Source organism: Excalfactoria chinensis, chromosome 6, assembly GCF_039878825.1.
Source record: "Excalfactoria chinensis isolate bCotChi1 chromosome 6, bCotChi1.hap2, whole genome shotgun sequence".
Lineage (NCBI taxonomy): Eukaryota > Metazoa > Chordata > Aves > Galliformes > Phasianidae > Excalfactoria > Excalfactoria chinensis.
The window spans coordinates 15,223,568-15,241,917 of NC_092830.1; the positions used below are offsets into that span (position 1 = coordinate 15,223,568).

The window sequence follows — 18,350 nt, forward strand, 5'->3', positions numbered from 1 at the left end:
TTTGCATGGGCTTCCAGCTTGGACAAACACCTGAACAAGTGGGTGTTGCAGCAGCTTCTTCCCACCTGCTCAAAGACTCCAGTTTCACACATCTCAGCATTTGGAATCCCTTGCTTGATTTCCATAAAGTATATCAGAAAACGTTCAGCTGATTACAAGCCCGAGGATGACATTAACAATGAAATTAATTTTTAAACTCTTATGGAACAACTCATTTAGCACAAGAGTAACGCTAATTTGACATAACGTGGCTGTGTTAACTATCCCTGCCTCAATCGCTTTCCTGTGCTTAATTACAAAGCTAGCACAAAGCCAGCAAGGCACCCAGCTGAGATCAAGGTGGGAGCAGGGGATGAAAGGCAGCAGCTCTGCCTGTGATCTCAAGTTGCCTCTGAAGCAGCGAATTTCTCAGGAAAGCCTTGACTCAGCTTCCAGAGGGGCAGCAGCACTGCATCTAGCTCTGCACTGAGAGGCAACGACGTGGCTCCCACTGACTTACATGTGGGGAAATGGAAACATTTAACCAAAACACAGATGCCTCCAGTCAATAGTTGGCAGCCAGGTACGATGCTCACTCACACACCATGGTGCGCACTGCAGGGACAGCCAAGGAGGGAAGTGATGAACAACACCACTGTTACAGATCAGCTGCTGTGTGCTGGGCTCCAGTCTCAAGCACAATCACCACTGAGCTGCAAAAAAAGCCATTCACCAAGCAGCAATGTGGCAAAGGATGAAGGAAGTTTAGAACTTGCCTCCGGCTGGTGTCAGATACACTTAAGTTAATAGGGGAAGGGATGAGCAGAGGACATTGCTTATAGAAGACACAGAAAAATTTCAATAAGAAGACAAGAGGAAGTTTGAGCAAATCACACAAAAGCTGGTTGTAAAATAAGCCTCGATGCTTTGCAGGAAAACAGAAGATGAGTGCAGCAGGGGCTGCCGTGATCCCCATTTCCACTTCTGGGCTTCACAGGTGCCAGCACTCCTGAATCAGTCAAAGCCCTGTACTCCTAGAAGCCACCAACAAAACACATTTCCTGAGACGGTAAATTGCTGTCAGTGGTGTTTCTTTATCACAAAGCTTCACTTCAAATGATTCGTGAGAAGAACCTTGTTTTCAGCTTCTAAAAACACACATTCAGCTGCAGCAGCCCCTTCCAGCTGTCAAGGAAGCAGGCATGTGTTTTCTCCTGCATGATTAACAGCGTATTTCCAGTTATATATCGAGACTTCAGAGCCACTGGCTCACTCTGGCAGGCAGCAGGCACAGTGAAGGCACGCTCTGTTATTTCTTGGGCAAGCTCGTGGCAAGCCCAGTGCTGCCAGACAGCTTCCAGGCACCACCACTTGGTGCCAGCAGTGGATTCTGCATGTGCACAACAGTAAGGCTGCAAGACGTAATAAAGGCACGGTGCTCTCCAGTGTCACCAGAGGTGCTGTTCAAATTAGCCTAAAATACACTAGGCAATACTGATAGTCATTAGAAGGTGGTGAGATATGTAGGACAATCAAATGTGCTCCCCAAAGGGGAGGAAAGTGGAAGAAATGGGTACAGCCAGAAGTCCCCAGAGCAGATGTCCCAGTGCCAGCCTGGAGCAGCTTCCCCAGCCTGGTCTATGCAGCCAGCCCATGTCCACACCAGCCATTACAGAGCCTACCTGTAAGCTGAAAAATACATTTAATATCCTTCTTTCACCCCACACAAAAAATTAGGTGTGAAAAACACCTCCATGTTTCTTTAAAAGAAGCTTCTTATATATCTCTAATGATAAGGTTAAACATAGCTTTCAGTCTGAATAACTACGCCTACCCTCTTTTGCTTTGGTGCATACAGGAAAGGCTTCATCAAATGAGGAAAGCAGAAGGCAAATAAAGAGACTGTTTTCTCTGCTTCCACAACCCCTTAATTGCAGAACTCCTCACTGAAAGGCAATGCAAGAATCCACCACGGAATGACAGACCCGCAATCACTCTGCTCCCAGACTTCACTGCCTGTTTTGACTAACCCACTCCACCTGCTTCTGGGGGAATTCAAACGCCAGCCCCTGAAAAGCACCCAGCATGAGACACTTTAGCGAAACCACCACAAAAAGCATCATTGTTCAGGAAAATGCTGGGACTTACACACAAGTTGGGTTCCTCTCCTCCTCCTCCCGCCACCAGCTGCAGAGCTTGTGGCTGGGTAACAAGGCAGCTCCAAGGGCTGCAAGCCACGTGGTGTGGGCAGCATGACCTGCTCTGGGTCCTCTCATGCACAGGGAGTGGATGTGGCCAGTGCCACCAGAACTCAAGCCATCCACCTGACAGGTTAGGAGTTCTCAACTCTGACCAAGAATGGAGAAACAGGAGTGAGTGTTTAAGCCAAGGGCTTAATGCACAGCAGCATCACATCTCTAGGAGCTGCTTGCAGATCTCAGGCTCCGCAGGTCTCAGGGCAGGGCTGCATTGCTGCTTCCTGCCCTGCTTCAATACTGCTTTCAGCCCCAACACTGCAGTGACTTGGAGAGCAAACTTTAAGATGATATTGGTGCTTTAAAAAAAAAAAAATCTTACTCCAATAACAGCTCTCCTTCAGACAAAGGTCAGACTTGAGAAACCTTCCCTGAGGAGGATCTGGTACCATGTCAGCCCACTCTTCTCCTCTACACGTCTGTCATAAGCAGTAATGCTAGAAAGATACGTGCAGGGAATTTCTACCTAAAAATCCTAGTGCTGAAATCCTGACTCCCCAGCAACAGTGAGTATCGGGGACTACTTCAAAGCAAGGAGCAGCAATGCGGCCAGCAGACCCAACTGTGCAAAGCAGCACCATGTCTGCACTGCCTGAGGGGAGCGCTGGAATTCAGGACACTCAGGGATGGCTGAGCACCACATGCAGCCTGCAGACAAAGTCCAGTGGATACTGCCATTTGGTTTTTAATCCAAAGCCAGATGCACACCACCCAAATCAGCAAGAGCCTCAATGCCTGCCCAGTGATGAAAGGGACATGTACAGCTGTGATGTGTTGATGAAAACACAGCTCTGACTTTCTTCAACACCCTCCAAGCTGTTTGCTGACTGCATGCCAAATTCAAGCCCATAAAGACCAGCTAAATAAAAACAAAAATAATAACAGATTCCTGGCAGCAATGCAGAGTTTGGGGCACTCCTGTCTTGAATCAATATGACCCAAGGTTGATTCTGCTCAGTGCTGTCACTGGAAGTACGCACACACTTTGCATCTGCCATCATTTGCAGTATGCTCCAACAGAAATGAATTAACCACTGTGGAAGCAGGAGGCCTCCCAGAGAACTGAGCAAACAGCAGGCAACGAAGAAATTACCTAGAACAATAGAAACTGTATTATTTTTAAGCCTTTGCCTTCAGTATAAAACTCCAAGTCTATGTTAGTTTTCCAGAACTCCATGTAAAAACAGAGCCTCCACATTTCTTTAACAAAATCAGTCTTCACACACTGCAATGTAAAATGTGGTTTATCAAGAAGTCTCCTTTCTCTCCAGCTGCACAGAGCATCTTCCACAGCCTCTGCCTGGCCACAGCCGGATGCCAAAGTACAAACTGAGCCCTGGTTTGCTGCTAGAGACCCCTCATTATCAAGCAGCCAGGAGTGTCCCTCCCATGCTGCTACCACCCTGGGCAGAGTTCTGCACACCTGTGGTCATTAAAATAATGCTGGCTGCAGAATGACCCTCGCACAAACACAACACCCCTCAAATCTATTTAGAGGTCATGCTTGTGGAGATCAGAGCTGCAAAATGCTGTAGAGGCAGGGAATTCCTGGCTGTTTTTATGGAAAATCTCAAAGGGCTTTGAGCTCCCAGCTCCAGCAGGCACAGGAGTCCTCTGGTTTTACTTCTCTCAGCAACACTTCCAGAAGCTCCAGGCACTCAGTCTGTGGTGGGTCTTGAATGTCTCTATTGCACTGCCTTACCCTGTGACAGTGCAATTACAGCACCCTGAGCTACACAGGGGCTTGCTGAGAGCTGCTGCACAACTGAGCTGGTCTGTAAACACCAGGGAAGGTTATGAAACATAGTCACATTGCACAGCCTTAAAAGGGAGATTAAGCACAAAGCAGAGCACTCGTGCAGTGCAGGAGTCAGCATTTTCAAGTTATTGGTTTTTCTCCTTACTTTTCAGAAATCTCCTAAACCAATCTTCCACAGTTTGATGCAGATATCTCTGAAAAGTGAATGAACTGCAGCCAGGCACCCCAGCAACGTTATGCCTATCCCTCTTACACATTCCAATCCAGCTGCGTTTTAGCAAGATGTTAAATTTTCTAGGAGAAGACTTCCTAGCAAACTAACAAACAATGCACAGAGTCCCTAAAATCTCAGAGCGAGCACCTAAGGAAGAAGTGTGTGTGTGCTGCTTCTTATTACACATCAAGATAAGAAAAAAAATCTACAAGGGCTTTTGGGTGGAGAGAAGAAAGTAGAGGATAATTTTTGAGCTTACTTATATTGGTTAGACAAGCATCAATAACAGAAGTATTGCTAATTCTGTCAGTTCTAAGGGTACTTGAAAAAGGTGACCTGTTTGGAAAGGCAGCAAAGCACGTGTAATAAGGGGCTAAGGGAACCTGGGAAATAATGATTTGTGAGGTAATATTCAGATCCACAGTCTCTGACTCTTTAAAGTAGTATTTGCTCAAAGCTTTATTGGACAGGCCATAATGCATTATTTATCTGCAAACTGCTGCAGCACTGGTTCTGTTTACTGCTCTGAAGAAGCATGCTGCCAGGATCTCTTGTCAAGTTGCATATACAACTCTGACAGAGAAGGGAAGCGCTGTTCATGTTCCTAAAACCCAGCAACCTCATCCGTCCAGAAAAAAAGAAGAATGATCTGGGAGGAAGCAGCGATGCTCTCAAGAGCACCAAGTTGGTGCCAGAAGGGAAAGCATGGCAAAAGTTTCTAAATGCTTTTTAGTTGGAAAGATCAGAGGTCTCCAAAATAGTCACATTTCAGCTGTTCTAAACACCACCCTTGCACACCAGGCTGTCCAAGAAAGCCAGTCCAGAGCTGGATAATAAGTAAACAACAACTGCTCTTAACATGTAGTTGTGGGACTAGGGGGACATGGTTCAGGCAAGCTACTTTCACAGAGGAAAAGTCCCATCTTTTGAATGGTTTCTCTCTTCTTCCTTTGCTCTCCAAGGGCAGCTTAAGTGAATATGTAGCAGCAAGGTTAAAAAGGTGCAGCTGTCAGCAGCAGTGAAATCCCTGCAGAACAAGTGCTTTTTAGATACTTTTGACACTTCTTTGGCCTTGGCACAGAACCACTGCCTGCAAGGGGAAGAAATTAATTCCAACCACCCGCAACTTGTTACGCTTTAATGAGCAATTAAAAAAGGTTATGTAAAGATGGCTGTACCTTAACTTCATCCTCATGAATCAAAATAACTTCTTGCCAGCTCTGAAAGGATCTGCATTTTGAAATTTCAAGTGTTGAGGGAATGAAATGAGAAAAATGTAAAGGAGAGGAATCTGTCATACTCATGTCTGATGAATTAGAGAGAAGCATTTACTCGGCTGCCGGGGGCAGAGTGAGATGAGACAGAGCACCTGGCTGCTGCTCTACCAGCCAAGAGCCCAACTCCCACCGCTGTGCTCTGCCCTGACTGCATCACTGTCACTTGTGCCCTTGGCAATGCTCCTGGTACCCAGACATGAGGAGCAGAGGAGCTCCTCCATCCCATGTGCCCACTGAACAAGGAAAATGCAAAGTTCAGAAATGTAACAAGCTTCTGACCTCTCTGCAGCAAAGCCCATTGGCTGTTTGCACGTAACCAAGCCCAACAGTCTGGAAATCCAAATAAAAGTCTCTGTGGAATCAATGGACACGGTTTTATTACAGTATGAGTACACAGCTCTTCCACTGCCCGCTGGAGTTCACGCTGTTTCTGCTTGGCTCAATTTACCAAGAGAAAATAAGTTAACTGCACATTAAATCAGTTTAGCAGAGAAAAGGGAGTGAAAAGGGTAAAGTGGCTGCTCAGACCATCTCATGTCACCCGTAACAGCACACACAAGTCAGGATTTTCAAGATGGACACAGCTGTAGTTTCAGAATTCTGCTTTCCATCTCTGTTTCAGAGCTGGTTTGACACCACAGGCACGTACCTCACTGCTGGCAATAAGAGAACTGGGGAAATATAACAAAGGTAAGTATGGAGATTAAATCTCTGCTCTTAGCAGGTTTGGGGTGGCATTTCAGAGTGCAAAGAGGTGATGCAGATGTGGAGAGCAAAGAGCTAACGCACCTTTCCTATACATTCTTACATGATAACAAAAAAAAAGAAGGCTGGAAGAGATGCATGGGCTGGTTGGGACTCTCAGTCCAAGAGGACCAAGGACATGGGAAGGTCTAGGACAGATACTACCAGCACAAATAGCAGAAATGATGATGTTAAGAACTATTCATCTTCCTAACTCACAGAACTCACTGCAAACAGCACTATTTGAGACAAATACTGCATAAGGAACATACTGAAGAACCTGCACTGCCTTTTTATTCTAACTTATCAGCCTTCGTGACACTGATAGGAGAAAGGGGAGCTTTTTCAAAGATGCTGATACAACAGAACATGAAAGAGGTTAAAAAAAAAAAAAGCTGAGTTTAGGATCCTGTCCCTGTTCAGGATCCTGTCCCATTTCTGGGTTGGTCCCCAGCATCTCAGCCTTAACTAATCTATATCACAACCTGCAACACAGAAAGGATTCCAGCTCCACTCACACCAACAGGCACCAGTTCCAACAGGCAGAGCTGGCACTGATACCTCTCCTGGGGGAAACAGCAGTACTTTGCATGCATTTCCTGCTCTGGAGGACAATAGGGAAAAGCAGTGAGATACCAGGGAAACCACTGAAACGGACAAACTATACAAAGTTATAACAAATCATTAAAAGCTTCTCTTCACCCTCTGGCTGTGGTTACATTTCTCATCTTTTCCTTCCACAGCTGAGATGATTGCCGAGTTCTCATAAGGTGATGGAAAAATGTGCTTTAATCAAAACAATAAGCAAAAGGGAAGAAAAGTCACCACGGTTATTTAAACATACTGTCAGAAATTTCACCCAAACAGAACAGGAAATGTCTGGGGCTTTGTCTGACCTATTCATTCTCAGAAAGTTTCTGCATGAATATTTTGGTAAGCAGAAAAAAAACCACCACCACCAGTAAGAAGAAAGTTTCTGACCACCTGAACCCACTATTCTACCTCCACAGCCAGAACAAACTGATCCTCCAGTGTACTAAGTGCAGATATGCCTGGATCTGCCTTACCACATTCTGTAAGTGGCTGTGTTCATTAGAGCACTCCTTAGAAGAGGAGCGATGTGAACCCGCTAGGCATTGTGTGAAAAGCCACTTCACCAGGAACAAAACCATCAGATGTAAAGCAAGGAGAGAAGGTTTGAGGTAATGCCAAAGGAGATAAAAGCATTGGAGGAGAGGCCATGTTACATAACACTGAGGACAGAAATAGGTCTGCATTGCCTAGATCAGAGATAACTACAAACAAAAATCAGGTGCTTTAATATCATGAATTCGGGGAAAAAAACCCACAAGTTTGGCAGAACAAGTTCATCAGCATTGGACAGATAGATTTTTCAGTTGAAATCATAAAAAAATGCTAAGCATGGACAGTGCTTAAAGGTGCATATTCACTCACTTACCAAGACTTCAGTACCCTGTCCTGTCCCCAGTTTACTTGTTAGAAAGGCAACTAACAAGTATCAGAAAGATGCACAACTGACTGATAGCACTAAGAACTAAATCACTACCCAACTGTTGCAGGAAGAGCAGAACAAGCATGAAGAAGCTAAAAAAGATAAAAATCCCAACGCTTCTTACCAAGCAAAGTGAGAACCCGGGGATGAACCACACAACTCCAGCACTGGGTTAGAAAAAATAATTGAGTGCCTGATCACTGCCTGACACTGGAGAGAAAGTGGCAGTGGAAAACCAGAGCAGAATGGCAAGCGAGGACAGAGCAGTTTCTAGTTCTCTTCCCTTCGAGTTTCATCTTGTGTTTCTTAACCTTAAAAATTATTTCATTGATTTTCAATTTGTAGAGGAGCTGAAGAATCAACACTTCCCAGTCCACTGAGAACATTTTTCCCCCACCAGCCAACTCCCCCTACGAATGCACAGCCACGCTGCCAACTTCAATGAACAGTTAAATGAAGCCAACTAGCTGGACAATCGCCCTCATTAAAACATTAGTCCTTGAGTCAGCTCCTTAGATTTGTAAAACTCTAAATAAAAACGGGAATCAATTCAGGTTCAGTTCACAGAGACCAATTTGACAGCAGCCTATTAAAAAGTTGAACATTAATTGAATCACACAGCTTGAGCTCATGGACATTTGTGCATCAGACAGAAGCACTAGCAATCTCTGAATACTATCTTATCATGTCATGGTTGTGAGAGGATCTTCTTGAGCACAAAATCCTCACTTGTGATTCAAAGAAGAACCTGGCTTTGCTCAAACCAACTCCAACCTTCAGGCTTTTTCCAGAGAAAGGCAATGCATTAAAATGAATCAGTTCCACTTAGGGACCAAGACAGACACCAAGAAATCTGCTGCTGCTGCTCCCGGAACTCACATTATTAAAAAAAACCAACACACACAACCACAAATGTTGAAGGTTGATACCTGAAGTCATGGTATGTGAATAGTAGGAGTCTGGGAACTGCTGTTAACTCACAGTAATGGAAAAATAAGGATGCATTCAGATTGGCAGAAGATTCAGAATAGACTGACATTTCTTATTCAACCCTAGCTTAACATATACTGTAACACTGGTCACATAGCTGAGACCATGTATTTCGAAGATTCAAAGAAGGCTTGAATGCTTATGCAGCAGAAACGTTCAGAGCAGTGAAGCAAAAGGGCACAGTTGAAGAGCTTTGGGAAGACTATAACCCCTAGTCCTTCAAGGCAGTTTGCTCAGGACTGAGACAAACCTGCCTTAGTAAGGTAGGAACAGACTGCTCAACACCTCTCGTCTCTTCCTGGAGCATCTCATCGTTGGCAGCACCAATGCAACAACAAGGCAAGTATGACATGGAGATAAGCATGCCTGGGATCTTGCATTCTCCATTACCAAAAAGAGTTGGAGGTGTTCCTTAGGAGCACGACAGACACCGAAATGTTCATCAGAAAGTCAGCAAAGGTTATACCACTCTGCCCTCTCCCCATGCACAAAAATAACTCAAACCTCCAGCTTCAGGATATCGTGCTGCAGTTTGCGCTGGAAGTCAAGGAAGTGGGAGATGGTCAGCTTCCCCTTCAGATCTGCCCCAAAGAAGTACGTTGTCAGTGCCGAGTTGAAGCCAGTCTTCAGGGTGTTCCCAGTTGTGGACCGGTCTCTGTGGCGCATGCCCATACTGGTTTGGGAGCGAATGATGCTCTGAACCTGAAAAACAAGAGGGAGGATGTTAGCATAAAGACCACCACGGGGAACTGTAAATCCTGGTTAGCCAGCACGAGGTCCATCTAGCTCACATCACATTTCCTTTGCCCCTGTGCATAAAACAAGTTTGCGGTAGGTTTTGTTTGTTTGTTTGTTTTTTAAATCTTAAGGGCTCTCTGTTGCAGTTTTAAGTTCCTCCATCATGAGGGCAGGCTGAGCCACAGAGAGGGCCTGTCCATCACAGAGCAAACTGTTCTATCAGCAGACTGACACCTGCCCCAACACAGCCAAATGCGAAATCACGCACTGTAAGTGCAATGTCTTGAAAAAACCTCTGCTCTGGGAACCACAGCAAATGATGTAGCATAGGTGTCCTGGTCAAGATCTGCAGTCAAGAGGCTAAATAAATCACTCAGAAAGCAAAAATCCAAGGATATGGCAGCAGTTGCAGAGACTAACATAGAAACACTGCAAACATCCTCCTCCTCCTGAGCCCTGTGGAAGGTCCCCCACACAGCTCAAGCAGGTGGCATGATGCAGGGCAAGGACACCTGGGACAAGTTCACCAGTCCCTGAGACACAGCAAAAGATCAGACTGAAGGATGTGACAGCTGAAAGCAATAAAAAGAAAGGCCTGATAACTCCTTATTCTAACGAGGGTTATTCTCCATGTGACAGCCAGCTTCTTCCAAGGGGCTTTCTGGGGCTCCAACAAAACCCATAGCTTTGCCCTCAGCCTCCTCCTGCCGACACACGTTGGAAGGAATGAAAAGCAAAGGCAGCAGCTGCACAGGGCTTTTGCTGTCAAAAGGATGCTGGAACCTTGTTACGGCAATATATAGGATGTTACATTTTTTGTAACAATCCCATAGGGGATGCTCTGGAGAACACTGCATACCCTTTCCCAGGCTCACTGCCTCCCACTGCAAGGAACATCAGAAGTCACAGGGCAAAACACAAAAACAAAGGGGGCTGTTTTTTTGAAGTATGCGCTGTGATGTGAGGAAAGAGTGTGCCCTCTGGTTTGTAATGCTGCTGTAAATAGCAGCTCCTCCTTTTGCTTTGTGCTCCACTTTAACTGCGAGCTCTGCACGCACATTCCAGGCAAATATTTATAAACTGTCTGGAGCAATGCAGTTTACAACCAGCTGGGAAACCTGCCCCTTCTGCAAAGCAAACGCTTACTACACTGCAGGCTGTGTGAGAGTGCATCTTCTGAGTGTGATTCATACAGCATCTCACATTACAGCCAGACCAGTGCCCCTTTTCCCCTCCCCATCCATAGCAACTACCAGACAGTCAGAACATCCATCTGTGGGCACTGGAGCCAAAACAATTGTCCCAGTCCCTATTTTGGGTAGTTCTGAAAGCCAGAAGCACAGGCGCCTGCTGTACATTCTCTAGCCCAGCCAGCACTGTCCTCCCCCACACCTCATCGATTGCACAGTTCTGCACAGACGCTTCACTGTCTTTTTTTTTTTTTAAGCACATTTCAGCCCAAGTGTTTGATCTGTTTCAATTTTTGTACCAGGCAAGGGGAAAAAAATAATAACAAATAATCAATGAAAACAGTTAAAAGCAATGATTTGAAGAGAATCTCCAAGTAACGCTGCCTGCAAGTTAACTACTTTTCATCCAACGTTTTAATTTAAAAATAGAAGTGCAGCCCACCAATTTCTGGTTTATATGCCAAAGGATGAAAAGGTAAAGATGACAGTGATGCAGGCAGCAAGTTATTTAGTGCCTGAACTGAGCAAATGCATCTGCACACACACACGAAAAAAAACAACAAAAAACTGCAGCTGTTCCTCAAAGCACAAGAAATTAGTACCTTCCCGTTAGGCATTACAGCCTCTAACTGGGATGGCAGGACACTGAGCCAAACCTTTTCCTTTCCTTTTCCCCAAAACTGCATTGCTCTTATCTCCATCTCCAGCAGTACACTCTCCAGGAAGGGGGACTTGTAGCTGACTCTGCCAGGCCCAGCTTATGGCACAGACCTTCAAACCCTACCATCCTTCACACTCTTACAAAGGCCTTTCCATAAGGAGTGGAAAAAAAAAAAAGTGCATTTATTTTATAAATGATTACGTAGGTGTTTATACACACACAAAAAGGACATGCTTCCTACCAAAGCTATGTGTTTACCTTAATTGTGTTTGCCAAGTGCAGCAAATCAGTTATGGCGCTATCTGCCTGGAGCAGATGGCAGCAATTTGATTTCACTGAGCACTCGAGTCAAAAAGCTCGTGTTCTCAGACACTTCTCCTTGTTTTGATATTGCCACATTCTTCTCACTTTCCAAAACACTTCTTGCATCCTTTGACTCAAAGGCTCAGGAAGATCAGTCTTCACCAATACATTCTGATGCTAAACAGTAATTTTATTCCTTTATATAGGCACAGTGACGCATGTAACAAGCTTAACAAAAATGTTCTCCTTCCCAGGGATTTCTGTATGGCTTAACACACAGATAACTTCCTGATGATGTGAGATAATTTAATCTCCAATCATCTGGTAGAATTATTTAAATCTATTTTGTACTTTCATTTTCCGAGCACTTCTAAAATAGGCACCCCGAGGAAGCATTCCCTTCTTTCTTTACCCACAGAATAAAAAAGCCAAGTGTGACACCTGCACTAATGCTTTGGCTTCGCTGCAGTTTTAGCAGGCAGCTAACTATTTCCTGCTTTCCTCAAACTCATTTATCTATGCATCAACCTCACTTTGGAACATTAGTAACTACTGTAAAGTACCTATTTGAGCTGTTAAATATTACTGGACGCCTGTGGTGCAGTACTACTATATTAATTTACTTGTCAAACATACAAAGAAGAACACCATTCTTGACTATGAAAAATTCTTTATTTCCTACTTTTCAAGCTAAATCAGTTTTTAGGAAGGCAGTGCTACACAGCACAACAACATGGACGTTGCTGTGAATTCAAATTTGCACTCATAAGCAACTCCCAAATTGATGCCACAAGCTACTCCTCCAAGATGTGTCACGTTGGAAATAAAGCACACTCTGCCGTTATCACAGTCCAAACCTTGCACCTAAAACCACAGCTATTCGGATAGATTGCACAGCTCTGGAGCAAACTGATCGTACCAAACCCACAGGAAATAATTTCAGGAGGATGGCAGCAGAAGATTGGAAGCAGTGGGGTACATTTAACAGATATGCTTTGCTCTCTCCATTTACAGCTAATGCCCCAAGACTCTTCTGAATTTACCCACTCATTGAACCAACCTCTCACTAAAAATTTGTGAGTAGATAAGTAGAAGTAAAGGCAGGTTATTTTTCTGACCATAGAGTCTCCTCCTTTGCCCACATGCAACATCTTCCAGTTGTCCATTGAATGCTCAGCCTCAAGAAATGTGGTGTCAGGGACTGTATCAGAGTCCCAAGGGATGTCTGGTAGATGAGGAGATAACAGAGGTAGTGATTTGATATTCCAAGTCTTGGTGAGGGAAAAGCTGAGTCCCTTACAGCTGGAGAGGTCAGATTGTTTCCCTACTGACAACCCAGGTCTTCAATCTGTTCTCACTGCTGCAGTATCACAAGCCACACCACACAGGAAGACATCATTTGTATCAGACACGCAGGCTAAGCTCTTTAAAAAAAACTCAGCCTGCAGATGCCCTGCTAATGAAACTTCACATGAAGCAAAGGAAAACTAATGGAAACACCCCCTCCATAAATATTTTCACAATTACATTGAAATCAGTAGGTAAATTCTTCTTTAAAGCAGATTACTACTGGTTATCATCTGAAGACAAAAGTAATGAATACAGTAAAAGCCACAGAAGAAGGTAACATCAACATCCTCTGACACCACCAGCAGACACTTTACCTGTGACAGCTTGCAAAGATACCTTTGGGACAAAGTCTCTGGAAACAAGCTTATACTTTAAGTTGTTCTGGCAGAAACCAAGTCACAACAGCAGAGCACAGAAGGAAAAGCTGTAAGCTAGCAGTAACCACAAATATAAATCATAATGTCCCGGAGAAGTGCTGCAGGTATGACTAAGATGCCGCAGCATTAAGTCAACTTGTTGTTTAACTTGCCTGTTCGAACTCTTCCATGTCCACTTCACCATCACCGTTCAGGTCAAACATCTTGAAGGCGATTTCAAAATTCCTTTGGGGAGCTACGTTGAAGAAACAAAAAAAGAACAGTTACAGAAAATATGCAAGTTCAAAACAAGGAAGGAGTTACGAGCTCGCAATGCTACCATCCAAAAGTAGCTTTACACAATGCCTTTTTAAGGAGGAAACACAGCTCTCAGGAACCTCTACTAGTGTCATAGTGCTGCTTTTAACCAAAGGTCTAGAAACAGAAGTTGGGGGAAGGTAATGTTTCTTTTCAAAAATGTATTCATTTTATAGATGGAAAAGGCAAGAAAGCAAAACATCATCTCAAATTTGTAATGAGCAATCAAAAGCAACTGACACTGTAGCAGGAACTGAAGACTGTTGGACATACTGTAATACACACTTGGCCAGCTGATGTCCCTCTGTGCCCTGAGAAGGAGCTGCTGGGTACAGAGCTGGACAGGGCTCTGGGTAATTCTCTTCCAGACTCAAGCTCCTGTCACTGTGCAAATCTAAACAAATTATTACCAACCCTGCCTCAGTCCAGCTCTAAGACAGAGACAAGACAAGAACTGGAGATCACCAGCTGGAACCCAAATGAGACTGTGGCACCTTATTTTTCATCGCACTTCATCTATGTTGTTAGGTTTCATCTAGCCAGAATTGTGTGAATGCATCAAGCTGACAAGTTAGCTTCACAGCAACTTATCACAGCAAACTTGCACTGCTATTGTGCATCCAAGGAATTCCAGTACATTTCCATTGCAGGCTCTGTAATCCATCAACATTTAAGCTACAACAGTGCCATAATTTCCCCCTAAATTAAGCTAATCTAAGAGAGTGCATCTTGTGCCACTATATTCAAATATAGGCCACCTTCAAGGATTTTGGTGTTCACTAGGACTTCCAGGGAATCCATCAGGCTCTAACTATCCCTCAGGTTACCTTAAATGATGCAGCTCAGCCCTCTGTTGTTCTAAAGGAGGTTTTTCCCCCAGAGCTGGCAGCAGGATGCAGGCCACCAGTGAGGCTCAGCCCCCTTCAGCCTCATCCGTTTTCATCAACTTTAATATCTCTTGCAATGTTCAAAAACTAAGAGTTTCAGCAACCATCTCTGTGCTAGCATCTCTCAGGAATGGGGATACAAAGAGGAATTGTTCAGAGAAATTAATATAGAATTAACTGAACTGGATCTGCACATTAGTTACAGCTTAAATTTAAGGCCAGGAGAATTTTACATTGCATTTTCCCCTTGCTATAATAAGCTGGAACACTATGGTAAAAAGATTCAGCAAACATGTTAATGAGGTTGGTTTTCCAATCACTTTTGAGACTTACCAAGATGTACGACGCTATTAAACCTGGGAACAGAAATGGCCTGTTGCTCACCACATGAAATACACACCACGTACAGCACCGCAGTTATCTCTGGGTTTCCAATTTCCCCACGCTACACAAGCCATTACCTGGGCTTTAAATCGGAAACATCCAAACACCCTACATGAGGGATGTCCTTTATAACTATGTCAATATCCAGCAGCACACTGTCTGATATTTCCCTTTCCCTGTGCCATTCTGCAGCAGAAGCAATGCCTCCATCCTGGCTCATCCACCCTGCCCAAGTTAGGAAACCCCATGGATGGGTCACCCCTGACACAAGCCAACCCCAACAGCCCTCCAATAATGCAATGTCATGATGGGATTTATACTAATTCCCCATTTCCTCAAAGAGTGACGATATTAAGAACCTTCCAGCTGCTCTCCTAATAATGCACCCATTTCATTCAATTTAATTGCAAGTTCCGCATGAAAACCTGTGGGCATTTCTTTTCATTAGTCCCAAAATCTAGTGCTGCACTGCAAAATCATTTGCTCTATGAGGAAAAATGGAAACATACAAAACGAACCCAGCTACAAGATGCTAGGAGTAATTCACTTACAGGTCTCTTCCCATTTTCCCTGCCACAATACAATACTGCATATGTTGAGATTACCAAAGTTGTTTCTCCCTGTCAAAATATTATAGGGTTTTGGTTTTGTTTTTTCTTTTCCTTAAAGGAGATATAGCTGTGTTCCACTTGTGGAAACATCGCATTAACAGAGAAAGGAAGGCATTTTTATCCTACCTGCACAAAGGCCATTGCTTTCCTTTCCCCTCTCTAAAGGCAGAGAACAAGACCCAGCGAGCAACATTAAAGCAAGCAGTTCTGTATCAAAATCCTGCAGGGTCATTATTTCCTAGAGACAGGAAAGTGACTTTAAACTGGTAAATTAAATTACTTCATCCCTTTAATAATCCAGACAGACCGTTTTGTCCTCCAGCCCATGGACCTGCCACCAGCTCTTTGCAAAAGCTCTCCCAGCCAACAAGTGTGAATCATGGGAATGAGAGGGCAAGCAGGGGCTATGAGGTCAGCCAGCTCCTGCTCAGGAACACGTGCTCCTCAACATGTATGCCCCTGGGCCCCAGACAGCCCATATTTATGGGCCCCAGGTGAGATGGCTGCTGCCTCTCCACTTAGGCACAATGATACTGACCAACATTTATTGGGAAACAACCAGCAGCTAAAGTAGCTAAAAGTGTCCCTTTCATACCGTGCATGTCACTTATGGTTACATCAGCCTCTGCCACTTCCACCTTGCTTCCTTTTCTGCTTGCAGAAACTTACACACCATTCAGCCCACTGGCAGCCGTTTGCCTGCCTAACGCCTAAAACCCACTTCTGGCTTATCTCCAGCACTACACTGCATTTCCAGCTCTTTGATTGTGCAAGGCATCTCCTCACAAGCCTCTTCGACATTATTAAGGATCAAGAGTTTTTCTTGCAACTAATTTCCCCAAGGAAGCAAGTCAGAAACTGGTCAGGGCAACTGCTTTTTTCCTCCAGCTTTATTTCTAGGCTGTAACAGTTCAGTAAGAGAGTTCAAGCACGGGACTATCTGCTCACATGAGCATTTTAAAGTTTGAAATTGGTTGACAATTAAAAAAATGACTTTGGATGATCTTGTGGGCCTTTTCCAGCCCTGGTGATTCTATGACTTTTTGAAACATGGTGCACACGATGTGGTAAGGAGACCAGAAGGCACACACGCAGCCAAGCCTTTACCAACCAGCAACACTACTACACTGAGAACACCTGCCTGGCCCATCAGCACGAAGTCTCAAGGGACCTCTAAGCAATAAGATGAGGCATTTTTACACCAATTCCATCATTTTCAACTATTTTGAATTATTCAAGGGATCAATTTGCAGCACTCAACTGGTATTTATTGCCATTTGCTATCACCAGGAGCAACTTATTTTGAAAGGCTCTAAAAGCTCACTCTTGAGAAATGCCACATTTCACTACTTTGGCACTCGTTTCATCTTCTTTTCCCCTCTTTCAGGAGACAACAGTTTTTTACACTTTAAGAGATAATTCAATAGGTATTTCTCTGCAACTGCTGTAGGACCTCCTGCAGCACATGGCTACAGGTGTATCTATACAGCATCTGTCTTGGAGGTAGCAAGTATTAGGAAACCTACTTCAAACACCCTTGTGAGCTGACAAGATCAAGCAAGGCAAATACAGACAGGTAAGATTACATCTTCCAAGCACTTCGAGTTTGCTTTGTTCAACATAAATCAATACGTGTGCAGCAATGAGGCAGTGTTTATAAGGACTGGAGCACCTTCACCCCAACAGCCACCTGCAGCATTCTCCACCACACTGTTTTTTTGGTGAAGGAGAGCTAGTGTGGCTCCTTTCAGATCTAGTTCAAAAATTATTTGCCAAAGTAGGAGGGGATCTTGGCGATGTCAGTGAAGTACAACTTCTGGCTGCTCTTGTACTCTTAAGGAATATCTTGTCTTTGGTGGGAACTACCAAGAAGCAGCTCAAGATTCCAACATCCATTCTGAAGCCCAGCAACCCCACAAGCAAGTCTAGCGTGGGAAGGGAGATCAAGATTCCAGCTGGGGATCCATTTGGAGAAAAACAAGCCATTAGAAGTTAAACACTCTGATCTCTTCTTCTCCATCCAACACAAAGAAAACATATTTTCTTCAGCTTCAGGGGATGCGCATCTTTGTAATGAAGCCAAAATTAACACAGTCCTCCTAAAGCAGAGGAAAATCATCTGCAGATGGCTGTTAAAGCCTCACAGCTGTAACAAGAGATGCAAAATGGTTTTCCAGGCCACATTAAAAACATCTTACCTTCTCCCTTCAAAGATTAATCAGGATTTTTCCACCTTCGGTTGCATGAATCAGTATGGACATTATTCTGACTCTGCATTTTAGCCAAGAAATCTCTCTCCCTGTGTTAGAACTGGAATATTTTTATTCAAAGGAAGGAATCGGGGTCAGAGAAAAGCTCACCCTGACAAGGCTGCAGCCAACAGTGGTATCTAGTTTGGTATATATGATCAGAAAGGTAACAGGGAAGAATTTGACAATGCAGCTGAACATAATGATCTCCAAATACTGGAATATTTTATGAGACTGGAGTAGAAGCCTTAAGGGAAGCAACTGTCCATAGAATACAGATGTCAGAGCCCTCATTACAATGAAGACAGAAAATGGAATATCATCATGTACCAGATATTTCTCTGTTTGAATTGCCCATCTGTTTCTGAACAGGAATGCTAGTCTGAACCATTGAACAGCTCTGTTATTTTTAACGTTAATGCAGTAACACTTATCCACTACTGTAATCAAGTCTGAAGCACAGAGACTGAGCTACAGGAATTCACTACTGGAACTGGCACTACCTGCCAACAGCAAACAGTCTTTTCTTATCACAAGAAAGAATCAGAATTACCTCTGACTGAAATACCACA

General features: G+C 44.1%; 1 protein-coding gene across 2 annotated transcripts in view; it reads right to left on the minus strand.

Annotated features, from left to right (window-relative positions):
* MICU1 (mitochondrial calcium uptake 1) overlaps window positions 1–18,350 on the minus strand; it is a 90,585-nt gene that overhangs the window by 13,686 nt on the left and 58,549 nt on the right. For both annotated transcript variants that reach the window (XM_072340928.1, XM_072340929.1), the window contains 2 exons: window positions 13,503–13,585; window positions 9,236–9,433 (listed from right to left, as the gene is read on the minus strand). In XM_072340928.1, the coding sequence (XP_072197029.1) occupies window positions 9,236–9,433; window positions 13,503–13,585 (281 nt within the window). The remainder of the gene's footprint in view (window positions 1–9,235; window positions 9,434–13,502; window positions 13,586–18,350) is intronic.